General features: G+C 40.1%; 1 protein-coding gene across 1 annotated transcript in view; it reads right to left on the reverse strand.

Annotated features, from left to right (window-relative positions):
• Positions 1-5,269: 5,269 nt before the first annotated feature.
• The window catches only part of LOC146465529 (uncharacterized), an 18,969-nt gene continuing 4,777 nt past the window's right edge, over positions 5,270-19,461 (reverse strand). Inside the window, exons 3-16 of the mRNA XM_085128383.1 lie at positions 19,256-19,414; positions 19,090-19,184; positions 17,672-17,836; positions 16,867-17,106; positions 15,998-16,110; positions 15,180-15,410; positions 14,822-14,934; positions 14,113-14,720; positions 13,112-13,798; positions 12,291-12,648; positions 10,109-10,246; positions 9,501-9,611; positions 8,758-8,880; positions 5,270-7,623 (exon numbers count right to left, since the gene is read on the reverse strand). Of these exons, the coding sequence (XP_084984509.1) occupies positions 7,184-7,623; positions 8,758-8,880; positions 9,501-9,611; positions 10,109-10,246; positions 12,291-12,648; positions 13,112-13,798; positions 14,113-14,720; positions 14,822-14,934; positions 15,180-15,410; positions 15,998-16,110; positions 16,867-17,106; positions 17,672-17,836; positions 19,090-19,184; positions 19,256-19,414 (3,581 nt within the window). The 3' untranslated portion in view covers positions 5,270-7,183. The remainder of the gene's footprint in view (positions 7,624-8,757; positions 8,881-9,500; positions 9,612-10,108; positions 10,247-12,290; positions 12,649-13,111; positions 13,799-14,112; positions 14,721-14,821; positions 14,935-15,179; positions 15,411-15,997; positions 16,111-16,866; positions 17,107-17,671; positions 17,837-19,089; positions 19,185-19,255; positions 19,415-19,461) is intronic.

Consider the following 19,461-nt stretch of genomic DNA (forward strand, 5'->3'; position numbering starts at 1 on the left):
GCGGTGCGTATGAATATAGTGTATCCTATTTACTTATTTATTTTGAGAACCTTTATTGAGATTGTCAAGGCTCGTCCCAAAAAGTCCTGTACTTTAAATACTTGATGTACGCCCATTTGGAGATTGTTTTCGCCATATTGTCAAGGGTGCGAAACGTCATGTGCCTATTACAAACAAAAGAGGAACATTGATACCAAAACAAAACATCATTTTCAACTGATCGGATTTGAAAGGAATTGGCGTTTTGCAGTAAAATCTTTTGCCTTGAACCCTCAGTTTTTAAATTAGTAATCCACAGTTAAAACTTACGTAATTTTCCCATAAAAACACTGTTTTCCGGTTTTGACTCTTTCGCTATGTTTGCACCCCGCCAATATCGGCAGACAAAATCTCGATTATCACCGACCTATGTTATATCAGCATCTCTTTAGATCTGCTCACCGCTTTCATTGGGTTTAATAAAGTGTTCTTATGTGCTATATTGTGTCATTGTGTGTGCCTTCAAAACTTTGTCCTTCGCAGGGACTTTTTTCTATATCCTCATTTTCTCCCCTTTCCCACTTTTCACTTTTATTTTTCCAGTCTGCTGATGGAGACACTGCGGTGATCCCCCACTGCTAATCAATGCTTTAACAAACGTTTGCATCTTAATTTCATTCAATGTTTAATTTCTGATAAAAAGATCACCCCTGGTTGTAAAGAAATCGTCAACAATACTTACGCCTTCCAGATCCGGAGCATTTTAAGCAGGGTTTGGTGGACAAATATATCTTAGATTTAGTCAATCACAAAATTACAGTCTGCTTTCTCTTCGACCAGCTGGCGGGAAACTTCATTCCCTGTCAACTGGTCACGGTGGACTGCAAAACTGACTGGTCACTTTTTTGTTGGACCGTTATACGTGCGAACGCACGCTAACTTCAAACGAGAGTCCTGGAGCCAATATAAGAAAACAAAACCTGTACCAGTACCCATGCGCGCAGCCAAATTATCCCATGGACCGACGCCACTCCATCTTCGCTCCCAGGTCATGACAACCTCCTCCACAACATCTCGGTCAAAATGGCATGGAAAGAATCGAATTCCCTGGCAAAAGCAGTAGCTTATGTCTCCAAGTATATTTGAGATTTTTTTCTTCAAAATCACAGGCGGGCTCAAGACTGGGTAATTCAGAAGATCACGTGACTTACTATTTGCAAGAATCTTCTCACATCGCCAGGAAGACCTGGGGGGCGGGGCGAGGTAATCTCGTACCCAGATCTCAGTCGGTTCGGGAATGTCGAAATGACTGAACGTGGGAGATTTGGGTACGAGATTAGGGGCGAGGTTGCAGGGTCGGGGAGTGAAATTGGGAGAGCGGGTGCCTCGTTGCTAGAAAGCCGGCTGTTGGCTAGGAAAGTCAGCAAGCTGGCTGGGAAAATTAGTTGGCTGGCAAGTTGGCTGGCTGGCTGGCTGGCATGAGTCAGCTGGCTGGCGGGCTGGCTGCCCCGTACAAGGGTGGGCTGGCAGAAAAGAACAGCTTTTTTCCTCCCAGCTCACTGTAAAATTAATCACATGGATTCCAGAATAGTATAATAGCTATTTTCTGATCAAAATGGGCATTTTTGGCGATTTGGGTCGTTTTGTCCTCCTGGAGAGAGCTTCTTATAGCCAGTGAGCCGGGAATTTTGCTTTTAGCGCGGCTGTTTCACCGTCAAACAGCTTGTAACATTGAGCCGAATAGCATTAGTAAAAACTCAACAGTTTACCCACCTCCGGAAAATGGCAAATCTATAAACGGCTATTGAGGGAAGTTCTCAGGCTCAAATTCAGAAGGTTATAAAATGGTTATAATAAAATTTCAATATAAGACCACACTCACATGTACAAATATAACACGCCAAATCTTAGACACTACCAAAAAAGTCTTCAAAACATAAAACTTATTTTTGGACACTTTTTAGTGTCTGATATTATATTTGTTACTGAGGCCTTATATTGGGATTTTGCTATAGCAGGGGCGTAGCGTCGTTTTCCCGTTTAGGCACGCACAATAGCGGGTGGGGGTTGTGGGGGCATGCTCCCCAGAAATTTTTTATTTTTAGAGCCTCGGAAATGCCATTTCCCATTTTTCCAGAGAAAAGTTTCATAAAACAAAGCATGAAGAAACGCTAACTATTCAGTAACTTTGTTGTTTATTTGTCAGCCTTTGGTACTACTGATATAAGTGTATATTGGACTTGTTTATTATAAACTGTAAATGTGGAGACAGGAAAAGGGCGAGACGTCTCCCTTTACGACAGGAAAATTCGGAAACTAGATTGTCAGTATCCACATTCTTGTGCTTGTGTATGTGGAGTATTGCCAAAGAGGACAGCCTCTCCTCACTCACAATGCTTCGAAGAGGGATTTCAGTGCCTTCATGCCGCTAAAACTGCATCCGGCAGCGCAGGTTGACACATGTGTCTCGACCATCACCGTTGTGATGACTGGGTTTTAAACTCTCATATTAAAATGAATAGTGCAATAATCACACAGTTTTCTTTTCGCAAAATAGCAATAATAATAAGAGATAACTCTTGCATGTGTATAAGTCGCTTTTCGCCAAAAAATCTATAATTAAATAAATAAATAAGTCAAATAAATAAATGAAATAAAATATATTTTTTTAGATTTTTGAGGTACGCACGTGAATACGTGCGTTTATGGTCGTAACGCCCTTGTATAGCTACTTTAAACAAGGCACCGGCTAGCCCTCTATCAGTGTAGCCGTTTCTGTCAGGCTCCAAATCTGACTTTTAAGGACGGTAAGAGCATTTTCCACTCCGGAAATCCTCTTGGGAATTGTGGACTACCCAAGTAAGCAAGGTCGTGGAACTTCTAATTTTCGGCTGACCAAGTTTTCGCGGCCATTTACGTTGCGAACGATACTTTTGAAATTGAATTTTTGAAGAATAAGGAAGAAGGATCAACTGCGTCATGGCACTGAAAACTGGCGACATAGGATTTCTAACCAGTGACTTGCCCGCAAAAATAGCGACGACAGGATAAACTATACTAAGGGCCTCTTCATATGATCCCGGTTGACCGGGCTAGCCCGCTTACCGAGATCTCGCCACATTCCTATTTCTTTTGTAAAAAATTCGATGTGTTCATATGAGAAGGCGGGCCAGCCCGGTTACCGAGATCTCGGCTTCAGCGACCGAGATCTCGGGAGTCCGGGACGAAAATTTTCTCATATGAACACGGTATCCCGGTTACCGGGATGAAGTCTATAACCAAACATTCGCGTCTTAGAACGGATATATTTGATTATTACGGCTCATTTCTGAGATGTTCTAGTTCAAAATAATTCCTTTTCGTAGTAGAGATAAAGATATAATACTTTTGAGGTTTGTAGAACCTATAAAAATGAAAAATTCTTGCCGGGCTTGCTCGGTAAATGTCACGCTCGATTGACCGCGTCACCACTTTTCATCTCGGTAACCGGGATGAAATTTCCCATATGAACGGACTGCAAAATTCATCCCGCTTACCGAGCCATCCCGGTAACCGGGATCATATGAAGAGGCCCTAAGAAGGCAGACAGTAACATCAGAAAGTTACACCTTTTAGATTTATAAGCACCTTGGCTATTCTAAGGGACTACTGAAGTGCAAAGGCACAACTGACAACACTGACGTAGATGAAACAGGAAGGAGATGGCAATCATAGTTCGGATATTTTATGAACGAATTTATAAACGATTTAAGGACCTTATAGGAAAAACATGGAAACGACATGGTAATCAAGGGCTTATATCCCCCCCCCCCCCCCCCCCGCCCCTTACTACTGGCATATATCTTACGCGAATGGAATCCAAAGGTTTCGGGCACAGTCCTTGATCAACCAATGAGAGCCGGTGAGGGCTGAGCCAGAGTCGTCTGGAAATTAATCAAATATTTTTGCACTTCCATTTCCCATTAATTCTACCTTTATTTATTTGTATAAGGGCCAGGAGGCACACGAATTTATCGTTTATCAATGTCGTCTATAGCCATTAGTGAGGCGGCATCTGCCCCAGGCTGAGAAAGACGATACAGCAACATGGCTAACCAGCCTACCCCTCTTGGAAGGCTTCATAGGCTATGTATAGCGTTTCGTCAATCAATAAAAATTGGATTCAAAAAGCCGACGGGTCTTAACCGGGAGCTCAAAGGCACTCACTGAGCAATCACCATTTCGCATGAGTCTTCACAGCATAGAAAATCACGAATAATTAATGAACCGGTCCGGGCATTAATTTTTTTAGGGGAAGGGGGAGCAGCTGGAATTTTATTTATGACCATACAGTTTACTTCGGTGCCCTCCAGATTCAAGTTTTTTTTATGATTTCTGTTTCATTTAAATTTGGTGACAAGCAGATCTTAGGGTATTTTATATTTTTTGCACCGCACCGGACCGAGTAATTCGCCAAATAAAATCACTACTGCTATTTTCAGAAAGCGCATTGCATTTTGAAACAGCCATTCGCAATGACGAATCCATTTACAAACTGACCGGCTTGCCTAGCATTTTCCGACAAATAGAAACGCTCTTTAGAATGGAAACTAAACTACGTAAAAAACAAAAGTGAGGATAGTTCTGAATGGTGCCTTGGCAGAATTACGATAGCATCCTTTATTCCTCGTTAAACATTACCCGGTAACGGAAAAGGAGAGCGATTTGAGCCAAAAAAGGCAGTAGTAGGCCATTTCCGTGTTGCTGTGAACCTCATCATGAAAGCAAGACTAGGTGTAAAGCTTTTCATATAAAAATTAGTTTTCTTTGCATGTGAATGAAAAGTAATTTTCATAATAAAAACTTTGCACTTAGCCTCGCTTTTAATGAGGTAAGAAAGCAATTCGGAACAGGAATGGCCTATTGCACAAAAGGAGTAATAATAACAACACCTTGGCAGCGGATACGTACTCAGCGAATATGTATAGCTTCACTAATTTCCGTTGGGTTGTTATTGTTGTTGATATTTGCTTGTCGAATTTTTTTTTTTTTTTTTTAATTTTTCACCAGTCGGTATATTAATGAACAATGAAATAACCCAATATCGCAGATCCCCGGTTAAGGGATAGCAAGAAAAATTATGTCTTAATATTAATATACAAGAGTCTCCGATGGATTAAAAATCCAGTTATCCACACAAACAAACTTTATTAAGAAAAAACCTAACAAGTAATAGAATGATAACAAAACCACAAAGGTGCTACACACGTTGAAAACAGACTAAGTTGCAACAAGATGTTAGTCTCAATGGACTGTTTCGCTCAGTAGGCCGCCCGTCTGTGGGCCGGTAAGTACAAGACTCACTCGTTAAGTGAAACACTAACAAGTAATATAATGATCACAAAGGCAAGTAACAATAGCGCTACTAACGTTGAAAGTAGACTAATTTCAGGCTAAGGCTCAATGGACCGCCTGTGGGTAGGCAGGTACAAGACTCACCAATAGATAAGAAATCCAGTTATCCACTCAAACAAACTAGGGACCTTCAGATTTGAGTACGAGTACGAGATTGAGTACGAGTACGACTTTCAAATTTCAAATCAGTAACATCTTCAAACCTCTCACTCGTTCCTGTTGTTTACCAGCAGATAACAAGACCCTAGAAACAAGATTGGTGTGACAAGCGGTTATCTACGCCACGCAAGCTAGATTAGAAAAGTCGTACTCGTACCGCAATCTCGTACTCGTAGTCAAATCTGAAGGTCCCTACTTACTTAAGTAAAAAAATAATAAGTAATATCATGACAATAAAGCAACCAAAGTGCTGCGTACGTTGAAAGCAGACTGAGGCCCTCTTCATATGAGCCCAGTCGACCGGGCTGGCGCGGTTTCCGAGATCTCGCCTCGCCACTCTTTTCTTTACAAAAATTTCGATATGAGGAGGTGGGCTGGCCCGGTTCCGAGATCTTGGTTTTTGCGACCGAGATCTCGGTAACCGAGCTGGAAGTTATTCCCCTATGAGCACTCCATCCCGGATACCGGGACTGTCCGGGACGAAACATTTTCAACTGCGAATGGCTTGTAAGGTCGCCGACAAGTCGGTACGCGGTTTCACAGATTTTTTGGGGGCCTTTTGGGCATTTTTGCGTCTCGGAAACCGGGATTAAATTTCCCATATGAACAAAAGACAAAATTCGTCCCGCCTACCGGGCCAGCCCGGTTACCGAGCTCATATCAAGAGACCCTAAGTTGCAACAAGATTTCAGTCTTTGGACCACAAGCAGATTAGAAATCCACACAAACACACTTTATAAAAATCATACACTCCAGGATTTGCTCCTTCTGTTGTTTGAGAATTGATTTTATGTCGTCAAGCCACTTTAACAATAGTTCTAATTAGCATGAGAAAACAAAAACCAGAAGGATGGTAGTTGTAGTAAAATGACGCCATGGTGAAAATGGCCCTATTCATTCAAGGAAAACGGAATTTAGTTCGAGTTAGTTCCAGGGTAAAATTGTTGTATTAGATCGAAGAAAATCCACAGCAGAAGGAGAAATCACGCGAGTAGGCAACACGGAAACCTAAATTCGACTTTTTGTGTCGTTTCTACAGCAGCGCAACACAGAACCTCTAGTTCTGAATGCTAATCTAAAAGAAATTTCCAAAGAATACAAAAGATAAAACTGAGTTCCAAGTAACCCCAGGTCCTTAATGCAATGAGCGTGATTAATTATGATTACAAAAATATAAACACCTGTGAGAAAATTGAAAAAATTGAAAATTGAAAATAGATTGAAAACGGGCAGTACTCGCGGTAAGAAAAGGGTCTTTTACTCTTTCTGTGGCATTATAGTGGCTAGTTTAATCTTTTATACTGTAATTATACTGTAAGCTACGGATCATCGTTTTATCCAGTTGATTATGGTCCGTATAAATTAACGGGAACAAGCTCAGCTCGTAACTCACAGTATAGACCGAGAAAACTCTTTCTACAATCTTTGTCTTGCGCAAATTTTACTGGGGATCGCCGGAGCACACGGACCCTCTGGAACTTTGTGGCTTCGGCGCTCTAGTTATCGGAAAACGGTCACATTTTTTTTCCAGGATCCAAACCTTTTGCTGGAAAGTAGAAACATTTTCATGCATTTTAACTGTTTCTAATCAATTAATCACGCTCAAGGTACATACGAACTTGGGTCACCAGGAGAAAAAGTCCTGTCCTGTTTAGATGACCATCCTGCGCTTACACATTGCCACAGCTGCCCCTCGATCAGAACATCCTACTAAAAGCCACCGGCTACCGTATATCACCACACACATATCACGCATATCAAAACTGCTCCCATACCTATTAAATGGCCTATGGCCAATGTTGCTTGAAGTTATTTCACGCAGCATGTTGAAGGTGACCTCCTCACCATTTAACTGCTTCCATGTGCCAAGATACCCCGAACTTTTTCTCATTCCTAACCACACTACTCTATAATCCTGGTCTCTCATCAAATTCGCTACAAACCGATTCTCTTCCGCAGAATTGATGACAAGCACTTGGGCATCAACGCGTTTGCAAATTTCCTCCGCTTCTGAAAGGGAGACTCGCATTCCTCCATCAGGAACATAGTAACAGGAGTCTTGAAATCCTTTCCAGCCATCAGGACATTTATCTAAAGATTTAAAACAAGGAAAACAAAGCGATGTCAATAGAAGATCAACTTGACTTTTTAAGGTTCGTTCCCCTGTTTTGCAGTGCGTAACTCTACTGCGCACAATGGCAAAATAAAAAAATTACGCTCATTTCTAGCTAACTACTGAGTATCTCTCAATCTCACTTGCATCTAACAACAAAAGTCTTAATTTGCATTTTGCGCGGAAATTAAGGTGCTTTTATAAGACTCGCCCCAGTCCCTTCGCGGAGAAACCAGTTTTGAAGCTCGATTTACCACTGCTTTGTGAAATATCTGCAAAACCAACCGGGTGAACCTATTTTCTCTTTTCAGATTTCTAACCACAATATCGTTTGCCAACTACCGTGAAAATTTAAGGAAAATCCTAGTGTTAGAAATATCAAATTTTGCGCCAAATATCTAGCCAATGGACATTTTGGCCTACCTTCAGAGGTAACGAATTAGATTATTTTGTTGAATATCTCAGTAGTACTGGTTAGGAATAGTTTTCAAACAGATTTCACATTGAAAATGATTTATGAACAGGGAAAAAATTCTATGAAATGAGCCGTTAACTGTTCTCTTCAGAAAATAATTCCTGTTTTTGGCAAAAGCTCTATTATACTCCTTTTTGTCCAAACATGCAGAAATTACCATATTTCAATGCTTCGTTGCTGAAGAACAAGAATGGTGACCCCTTCTTTTTATTTCATTTTTGCAGTTTACATATAGTGAACCACACATGGGCAAAGTTTGGAAAAAATCTGAGTGTAGGTTCTATTTTAGGGGAATGACCTTAAGCGCAAGGGAACCCAAATTATTATCTCTGGTTCAGAGGTAAAACGAAATTTTACACCTTTTCCTTTTTCATAATTATATTTAAGATAACACTGATCTGGTTGCGCTCTACTTAACATCAAAAGCATGCCCTGTCCTAAGATAAGTAATTACGCTGGCTGACCTTGTTTCGCATTTTTTAACAACATTTTTTATCCTACGAAAACCAAACCCGAATTTCTGAATTGATTTGGGTCTTCCGAACAGATATCCACCAAAATGAAGCAATGAGTAACCTAATGTATAGCCTGGTTACCGACCTGAGACTTGTTATGACAATAATCAATTATATTTTACCAATTTCACAGGTTTCTCCAGCAAATTCCTCGGTGCAGGTGCACTTGAAATGCCCGCGTCTCGCCGGGTCTTCTTCGCAGCTTCCGCCATTGGCGCACGGATTGGGCTCACATGGGGCATTGGCTAACGACAAACGAAACAAACGTACGATAGTTGTACGTTTACGCGTCAGTTCTCCATATAGGTTAAGCAACTAAACTAAAATGAAGGTGTGAAGATAGCCGTCTGTACAACGACTATCAAAAGGCATCCTTGTTTAACTGAGTTGCACAAACATACTATTGTGTATGATGCAGAAAAAGTAATACAGTATTAATCAACAGCAAGTAATCTAGCTTTTTTAGCATCAATCTTGATTCATATGATATAGGACGCTTTACCTCACAGTATTATTAACTGCCTGAAGCACAAACAACGCCTGCTGGACTCGCTATACGCTCCCCCACCCCCCCCCCCTTCCCCCCAACACCCTCCCTCTGCCCTTCGAAAAGGGGAGCGCGGTCTCATTTTATTCCCGAAACAGTGTCTTGTAATCGAGTCTAGCCAAATAATAAACCTGGTATGTCCACAACCAAAAAGGTGAAAAAAAAAAAAGGTAAAGATGAACATGAGCAATTGGAGGAGAGTATCTGTAAAAAAAATTAGAACGATATTAGATTTATACCAAATGCAATATCTACATATGATTCTTGAATAAGGTTTTATAGCACTTTGAACTAAAATACATTCTCTGAAATACAAACCTAATTCACAGTGGTCCCCAATGTAAGCATCAGTACACTGACATTCGTATTTCTCATCTCCAAGATCCTTGCAAGTTCCTCCATTCATACACGGGTTTTTCTGACAGCCCTCTGAAATATTTCAAAGCAGAGTAAGCACGATCTTTTCAGTACAATATTTCAAACATTTTTCAACATAGAACTGGATATACACGGGGCCGTATGAAATCTGCTGGAATGGTAATGCTGGTAGCTATTCCAATTAGGGAAATCCAAGCCTTTTTTAGACTACATGTACTAGAAGTTCCTTATTTTTCTCGAGCAAACCGAGCAAACCGCGCGAGCGCTCTTCTCGCGGGAAACAATTTTCGCGCGCGCTATAAACGTGGTTCGCTCGTTATGTTATCCCGAAGAAATCAGAGACCACTGAAGCTCATTGGAACGAGGTTAGATCATCAATTGTACCTCGAGAAATGTGGGACTGCTGATAGTCCAAACTTTTTTCCCTAAGAAAAGTGAAAGCATAGCTGTTCTGGGTTGATTTGAAGATCATAAATAACACGACGAGGTCTCAAAATTAAATGACCATACAACAGTTATGATGTACATAAAACAGTAAACCAACTTACTGGGAACACAAGTCTTCTCCTTTTCTTTGAATCCTTCAGGACATGTTTCCACGCATTCGCCATTATCGACTCGTTTAAAATGCAAACAAGCATTGCAATCTGTCGGCAAAGGTTTCCCAGTTGAAGTACGTCTGCAACCTGAAAATAATCGGTTTTATTATTCAAAACATTATACACTGCCCAAACATGGTTATAATGCTCTTAATAATCGTCGTCCGTAGCCAACAGATATCCTGCGATATATTCGGGGAGAAAAATGGCAAAATAGAGACTGTCTCCAGCTTTTCTGCAATAAAGCAGTGCTTTGTTATCAATGTGTTAAACAATAAAACAATTATCCTGCTCAATCTTTTGGAATACCCGTGATTTTAACCAACTCGGCCAATGACCTCGTCAGCTAAGTATCAGGCGATGTTCCGCGCGATTTCGCAGGATAATTGTTAATTGTATGCATTAAATTTCGTATGGCTGAGATAAAAGTTAAATCTAAAGAATCTCTCTACGAGAGCCGAGTTGTTTGTTTCAGCCATACACTCAACATACTCAATGCTGTGAAAAGTTGTGAGCAATACTCAAGACTTAATAACCCCATTTGCCGGCAAGGAGCACCAATTTTCCTCTAATCAACCGAGTAAGAACGAACCGCAGAGAAAAATTTTATTGATCTCAAACGCAATAGCTTTCTCCAGCTAACTTTTGATGCTGAGCATAGCATTAAATCAGTTCATGGCTAATAGGAAAAATGCAATCCGACTACATAAAGTTTAACTTCTCGCAAATAAAGTCAAATTAGACTAACAGTATAGTGATCTGTAGGGTTTTAGTTATCGTGGTTTGAAATGATGGCTCAGTTAAAATGAATAAAATTCCACTATTATGTCAAACATTCATCAGGCGATGCTGTCGATTGGCTAAGTATCAGGTTAACTGGGCGCCGAGTTTGATGATGATTGGTGCATTTCGATCGAGCCCGATCGATCGATTGTTTGGCCGTGTAGCCGCGACAAAAGAAACGCAGGTATGCTCTACAGTTTGTCACATGTATTACTATCAGCATATTAATCTCTTCATACTGAGTATCTAATATTGACGACGAGCAAACGCAATTAAGAACTAAGATTGTTAACGTTTTGGCTAAGTAACTCGGGGTGTTTCCACGGACACGAACACATTAAATAGCCTATGTTGCTTGTGCATGTGCTAGAAATTTTCTCATCGTATTGTTTGTGTTTTGTTGTTGTTGTTGTTGTTTTTTTTTTTTCACTATTCGCCTGCAATGAAATAAAATGAAAAAAGGCTCGTCTCTGTTAAACGTTTATTTAACATGCAACAAGCCCCCGTGGCCATCGGGAATTGAACCAATCTCACACCCAAAGTCATCAGGTTCTTTACTAGCGGTGAGTCGCATGTAGAGACTTTAGGGAACTGGAATTTTTCACAACAGAATTTCTACGGAAAAATAAATCAACTAATCGATGAAAGGCGGAGCTGTTTCGGGGCAGCCAATTAAAAAAATTATTATTTTTTCGATATCCTCAGAGTCTCTACTGTCTACTAACAGCTGGCCAAAGAGACTTTGCGTACGATACTGGAATCGAACCCACGGTCTCGCATACACGTATATTTAAAAGAAAATCCTTAAATTTCAGATTTTTTAATCGGGAATTTCTTGTTTTCTGAAGTGTTAGATTTCCTGGTATTCTAACGATTTGCTACCCAGAAATCGGCGTGCTCTGAAAAAAAATAAAACAACCAATCGCGCGTGCACGACGTAGACCATCCAGGTCGTGTGCGATCAAACTTCCCTTACACTCTGATCTAACAAAATTATTTACATACAACTCACTCGATGATTTAACGCGAATTGTTTGCCTGAGACTCAAAAGGGTCTGATTCTGGCCACTTCAACCACCCTCGTAGCCTTTATAAACGTGAGGGAAATTAAGAGGATAAGTAGTAGGCCCAAAACCGTTTTCCTTGGAAATCTGCAAAATGGGAAAATGACGTTATACACGTCATATCAATTAACAGCACGCCTAAAACTGTGATCTGATCTAAATATATAAATTGCCTTTATCAAGTATTTTGTAGCCCAAAGTGAACCGGTTATGTTTTCTCAAACAGCCGAACTCCAAGCAAAACATAAACGTCAATGCTATTACATTTCAATATCCAGGCATACCTTTCAATGGATCGCACATCTCATGACATTTCTGCACACACATATTAGTTCCCTCGTCTTTTGTTGTATCTCCTCTGCAATCTGCCATTGTAAGACTGAGCTTAATTATTTGGGCGTCAGTTACTTCCAGTTCATCTTCACCATTGCCAAACGCATAGAATCGTACGTGCAGAGGACTTTCTTTGTCAATCATGGACAGATAAATTTCTCCCTTTTCAGTTGTACCCTGACTTTTGCCGTATTCAATGACTGTCGCTTCATTGTCTTGTCTGATACATACGAAGTAAGGTTGGTATAGGATATCATCCCCTAGTCCAACTGCATCGACGTCAACACTGGACACTTTCAAAGTTTGTGACTGAAATATAATTGTTTCATAACTTACTTAGACAGTACGTTTTTAAGACAAATAGTAACTGATCTATTCTGCTGTAAATGTCTTCTATTTCCTTTAGCAGACTTCTATACACACGTTACATCTACGCCATGAAGAAAAATATATGAATAAGCATGGATGGAATGGACTGACCAAAGGACAGAGGGAAGAATGGATGGATGGATGGATGGATGGATGGATGGATGGATGGATGGATGGATGGATGGATGGATGGATGGATGGATGGATGGAGGAAGGAAGGAAGGGAGGGAAGGAAGGATGAGGCGATGAACGGAAGGAAGGAAGGAATTATGGGAGGAAGTAGGAAAAGTAGGAAGGAAGGAACGAGCCAACAAACCAACCGACCAACCAACGTAGGAATGAACGAACGAAGTAAGGAAGGTTGTGGGAGAGGCTAACTACAAAGAAGGAGATCTAAAATTACCTTGAATATCCCAACTCCATACGGGGATATCTGCACATAGTACCAGGTGTCCTTGTCCTTAGGAATGGCAGAGAAAATAACAAATACAGTGCCTTTGGTTGCGGCCGTAAAATGAAGACATCTCCCTTCTCCAGTTGGATCAAACCTCAGAGCATTTGACCATTTCACGTTGCAAGGTAAATATCCAACTACCTCACGCATTTGAAAGATATGTTCAGATGGCCATTCTACACGAGCTAGCTCGCCGCCAATCAAATTAGGATCTAACGCTTTGAAGGTTTCCTTGGAAATATTAAAGCCGTATTCGTCCAAATTGAGGGCACCCATCTGCACATCGTATTTAACCACCAGTCCGTAAATACAAATGTAATGGCCCTCGGACGTCACATCACCGCTTCCACCACGATTGCAACCGCTAAAGAAGTCAAACTTGTCTTCATCTTTACTGGTAACCCATTCGCCGTCGACGAACCTGACAAGACCCTCCAGGTTCTTGGGGATCGTAACAATACCATGGTACGATCCGATCAGGTCACTGTCCATCTTAAAAATGGCTTTAAAAGCAGTTTCATGTTCGGTCATTTCCTTCCAAGTTGGCCTTCCTGCTTTTACTTGATACTTGTAGTTCTGAGTCTGGCATCCAGGCGCTCCAGCTGGCAGGTTCATCTCACTTACCGAAATTGATCCCTATGAAATTCAACAAAGAAACAAGCTTAAAAAATGTTTTCTTTCGTCAGAAAGATTCTAGATTTTGTTCTCAATAAAACCCTTTACCTTTTTTTAACATCGTCTCTCCCTGATCTACTATGTACCCAAGTTCAAACATGTCCAGAAGATAGGACAGAATAGGAATGGTTTTTTAACTTCTTCTGCGAAATAATAACGAAATTTTATGTAAAAGCGCTCCTGGAGAACAAGAAGAAAAGCAAGTGACCCAGGCACTGCGTCTCACGCTAGAAGCTTCTATTTTTGAAAATAAATCACAAAGTCAACTGACATACCTCTTCCATATAAACGTCAATAGCCCTCTTCAGAGCTGTTCGCCTCTGCCGGATGGAATACTCCAGTGCTTCTCGACTAAGGTAATCGCAAAATTCTTTGACAACAGTTCCGTTTACAGTGGCGTTGTAGTAGAATTTGTTGGTGTAATAATCCCTCTTTAGTTCAGCTTTGTGTGCCTCACATCCAAAACTTACTGCTTCGCCAGGAAAGAGATCGGAAGATCGGAAATTGAGCAGATCCGTTATGGGACTAATAGTAAATTTAAAAGCTTTGGGATATTGTGGAATCGACCTGAGCCATTGTTTAAACTCAGACTTGAAGGTGGGAGCGTAAACATCAGAGATGATAGCGGCTATTTCCTGATTTCCACCCTGTATTGACATCGAAGTGGAAGATGTTTTCGTCTGAGATCTTGCACTTTCACTTTCCTTGTCACTGCTTCTAGCACCAGCACTTGCAAAGAACGATTTGAATTCAAACTCCATTACTTGGCTAAACTCTTCTTTACTTGACACTTCACTAGCTTCCATGCTTTTGCGTATCTCGAGTTGACCGCCAAATCGTCCTGCCTTGATATAATGGGTTCCAAAGCGTTGGATGAAGTCCTCTGAGAAAACAAATGTTATATTAGCCGGACAGTATTGTTAACGAGGCTGAAAATCTTCAGCGATACTCTTGTTTGAAAAGTGCCATAAAAGGCAGACTTACGAAATTTTAAGGCTGCTCCTGTTTCATAGTAGGAGGTTGGAAGCGTCATGAACTCTCGGAGAAATCCGATGTTCAAGTTGTCAGGCTTTACTACATCCATGAAAATTTCGTACCTGAAAACGCAAATAAAGAATGAGTAACGTGTGAAATGGAAGTAACTGGCAATGTGCAAAACAAGATTAACCACCTGAAGCCGTAACGGCGAGGAAACCAAAACAGCATTCTCCTATATCTATTCATTTTGTAATCTCACTGGAAACGTTCCGCCGTATAATTCACACTTTTCTACTTTCGCTATCGGCCTATTTCGTATGGCCGAAAGTGAGGAAGTTAAGAGAGAATTAGTGATTGAACATACCTATCTACGTCGATATCAAATACAGCAAGGTATTTCTGACTGGCAGACGTGGTTGAGCTACCCCAAGCTTTCTTTACTCCAGCATAAAATCCAAAGCCAGATCCTGAAGCGCCAGATTGCTGTTCCAGATATTTCTGGTATTCTGACCGACTGTAAAATACTTGCATATTCGCACTGGTATCGTACACTCCAAGCAGCTTCATGGTGTCTGGAATCATTTTACCGTTGTACCTAAGCAACAGCAAATCGTTATTAGACTAACGAAAAAAAAATTATAATCCAACAGATATTTCATGTAGTATCTCCTAAAATCTGAAATTGAACTGTAATCATCATCTAGTGTGTGAGTAAATGTAAATCGCAAAAGAGCTGCATGCATTAGTTCAAATTTGAAGCTTTTATTTTTTCGAAGAGCGCTCTCCATTTCTTGGAACTGGACAGCCAGACATGGAATTCCCAGATTTAAAGGAATCGTTATAGACGTACTAGGCCTTTACATTTCTTAACATGGTACATTTAGAGAGTTTGTCCGAAGATGTAGCTTTTTAAAACTGTTGTGCGTTCCAGCCGTGAACTGACCGGTCTGGCTGGCCAGATTCTTGTAAATTTAAACCCACCGATAAAGAACTTGCGAAAAAGAAAGAGCGCAGGGAAAATAATAGGGTCTTCCAACATGACAACGTGACCAGAAGGGCGGTCAACAGCCGGGGATAGCTCGTGTGACTTAGTGAATAAAATTGTTCGGCAGGAGAAACCAAGTCTTTGGTTTTTAGCGTTTCTTATTCTCTTTTCGTTTTCTAATAAGTTAGCTAATATACCTTTGTTTTCTCTCGCAGGCCCTCTGTACAAGGTCCATTCTAGTTGACTCCGGACTGTAATCACCACGGCCATCGAACCCTACTCCAACAAAAGTTGCTCCTGGTATCAGGTCCTGTGATTGATAAATAAAAAGATTTTTGTATTGAATTTCTTTATTTTGCCTTACATCCTTTACATCATGTATTATTAGGTTTTCACAAAACTCATTTATTTTAAGAGGCAAGGAGATCTTAAGCAAGCTCTGTTAAGCTTTTGTAAAGATCCCCCGTAATTAGTTATTACATAGTAGTGGGCGTCAAGAAAAGGATGGAATACTTATCATTAAATTAACAAGATTGTCCAAGCTTATATCTTATTACTGTTTCTAGATAATTGGTTTTGAATATACAATTTCAGTGATTTTTTAAAAGTTCTATATGACTTTGGATATGGCTCGTAGAGCATCAAGCTTGGTTTAAACTAGCTTGTGCGATACGAGAAATCAGAAACGCGGTACGAGAAGAATCCATGAGAACAAGCATGAGATTAGACTTCGCATTGTTTGCCCATTAGAGCGTAACAAATCATTTACTGCTTTTCTAAACTCATAAACTCAACAAAAAAGTTCTTATAAAGAGTCGTGATCAGGTTGAATTTGTGGATGCGAAAAAGGTCTGCGAACAATGGCTGCCCTCAACTTATACTTATAGTATGAATAAGTTGGATCGAGTTCTGTATCGCAAATACGACGCCATACATACCCTAATTCCATTAACTAATCAGTTCACATTAAGGACACATTTTCCTCATTATTTTCAGACTAATGCAGATTACAGAGGGGACCTTTACAGAGCTATTGTACTACATGAGGATAAAACTGTCAACACACCAAGCATTTCGTCGTTGCCCACGTAGCATCATAGCATCGATCACCCGGCTTATAACCAGATCCAAAGCATCCATTCATGATCATACCACCGGCACCAAATGGAAAAGTAAATGGTGGTTGTCCATTCACGGCAGGCGCAGGTTTAGACTCTGGTTCAATCTTTGCTTCCATGTGGTATCCAGGCGGGATGAACATGTCATCTGTTTTCCAGCCTTTGTCACCAGTGATGTCAAGTTTGATCTGTACAATAGCCATGAAAAACAGCGTTTAGTTATGGTAAGACATTTTATACCAAGGACACATCAGGCTGTACAGTTTGGTTCGTGAAAAGAGCACACGGTACCAAGTTCTGCTCCGAACTACAACCACTATGATTTACAAACATTTGAAGCTTTTTCAGGATGCCTAAAAATGTTCAAGTGTACCCAGGAGTGTTGCCATTTCTGCAATGAACTTGCAGCAGTAAGTGACAGAAAAATCAGTTTAATAATTCTAACACCTGTAATCACAAGACAGAGCAAGTGGGTCCAATCCGCATTGCGTTATGGATGACAGTACTTGGAGAAAGATAAAGCGAAATCCCAGCAGGCTTGCAACGTTCCGTGCTACTTGTTTTAGAAGAATTATGAGAGTATAAGTAACATGCGTAATTGAGAAAACTAAGGAACAATCGTCAATATTGTTGTAAGACAAAACCTCCTTGATATCACTTTTGCACAAATCATTGCAGATTGCTACTGAAGCGTGCGTCTGCCGTTTCCGGGGTGCATCACTGGCAAACTATACCACCTTCTAGTTCCATTACCTCTTCGCCAACAAATTTGTCAACTTTTCCTTGCTGTTTCTGCATATTCTCTATATTTTTTTCAGCCATTTTTCCAACCATTTCCACGCCTTTTTCTCCAGCTTTGGCAGCCATCTGCGCAGCCACTGGGTTGACTCGCTTTTCCAGTCCTTTTTTGGTCTTTTTCTGTGATGAAATAGTAGAACTGAATTGATAACTCTGCGCCGAAAATTTATCCTTTTAACACACGTTTTCATGTTTTATTACACACCCATTTTGAAATCACTGGTGATCCTTGCAATCTGATTGGCTCTTAACAGTGTGATTTATTCCCAAATTGCACCATTTTTTTTTCTCTAAATAGCATCCTTTCTTTAGCCCATCAAAATGGAAATGAAGTAACAAAAATAGAATATTAAAATTGACAATAAAACTTTGTGATTTCAAAATAGGTGTAATAAAGTGGTAATTGAACTTTGTGTCGTGCAATTTTGGTCTGAAATCATATTTGTGATTTCAAATCAAACTCGCGCTGGGCGCTCGTTCGATTTTGAAATCACGCGTATGATTTCTGACCAAATTGCACTCCACTCAGTTCAATTACCATCATTAATCTCTATAAGGACATCTAAATTGATTGAGCCACTATTTACATCTTAGAGTTGTAACATTGTGTACTTTATTTGACACGAAACTTTAAACCAAAATCTAAGAGCAATCATGATTTTATCATAGTCAAGCTGATAGCACAGTATCTTGAACGCACAAACCTTTTGATTTTACCTGAGAATCCTCTGTTTCTTTCTCATCACTTTTTGCTTTTTTTTCCAGCTCACGTGACAATAACTTGACACCAGCTTCCAACATTTTTTCTCCAAGATTATCACTCAGCTTTTAAAATAGACAGTACAGAGGTAGAATGTCTTTTAGTGGTCTTCACAATCTGACAGTATGAGACTATTTAATCAATTGTTTGTTGTTTTTTTTCCTCAGAAGTTACATTAGTTTTCTTAAGCAGATAAAGAACTTAGAGCTAACAGCCATTTCACAAAATAAGAATAGTTCACAATTAAGGGTCTTAATTAATTAATTAATTATTTATTTATTTATTTATTTCTGTGCTGAAATTACTGTTGTTGCTGATACTCGGTGTTCTGTGATCGGTTTAAAAAACGTCTCCTGTCCTCTCAGCCAATTAACAGGGAAAACGAAACCAAATTATACAATTGAGATGTTGCTCTCCTGTTTTGTAACCATTACCCGCAACCTCATTGTTGTGGTTTCTTTTATTGTTGTTGCTTTTGGTCTTTGTAATATCCAGTAAACTATTTTCCAAGGTGAAGCTTACTGAAATTGTAACTAAGATAAATGCAAGTATTTCAGGTCGAAGTGCTGCTGTATTGTCGTGGTGAGTAATGTCTTAAAAACTAAACTCATACCTTGTCATCCCACTTCGATGAAGTTTCCTCTTTCTCTGCTGCATTATTTTCATCATGTACCACTCTTCTATTCAAGGATTTTCTGATTCTGTCATCTAAGAAAACAATTATATCATTAATGAGTGCTATGAAATATGTGGTTCCATCACCATGATTATTTTCTTACCATCATTCGACATCTCTTCCTGGATTTTCTTCACTGTTGCTGCTACATCAGTAAGGAGTTCCTTTCTTAAACCAGCTGCTGAACCATCGTTGTTGAGGGCTTGGTGTCTCTCCTCCAAATCATGTTCAGAGCTTCTCGGTTTTCTACTAACTACATTACCTGAAGAACACGAAGCAGGCATTATTACCCTGTAAAGTTTACACTAT

The sequence above is a fragment of the Pavona decussata genome, unplaced genomic scaffold (assembly GCF_977016875.1).
Source record: "Pavona decussata unplaced genomic scaffold, jaPavDecu1.1 SCAFFOLD_156, whole genome shotgun sequence".
NCBI classification, from domain to species: Eukaryota; Metazoa; Cnidaria; class Anthozoa; order Scleractinia; family Agariciidae; genus Pavona; species Pavona decussata.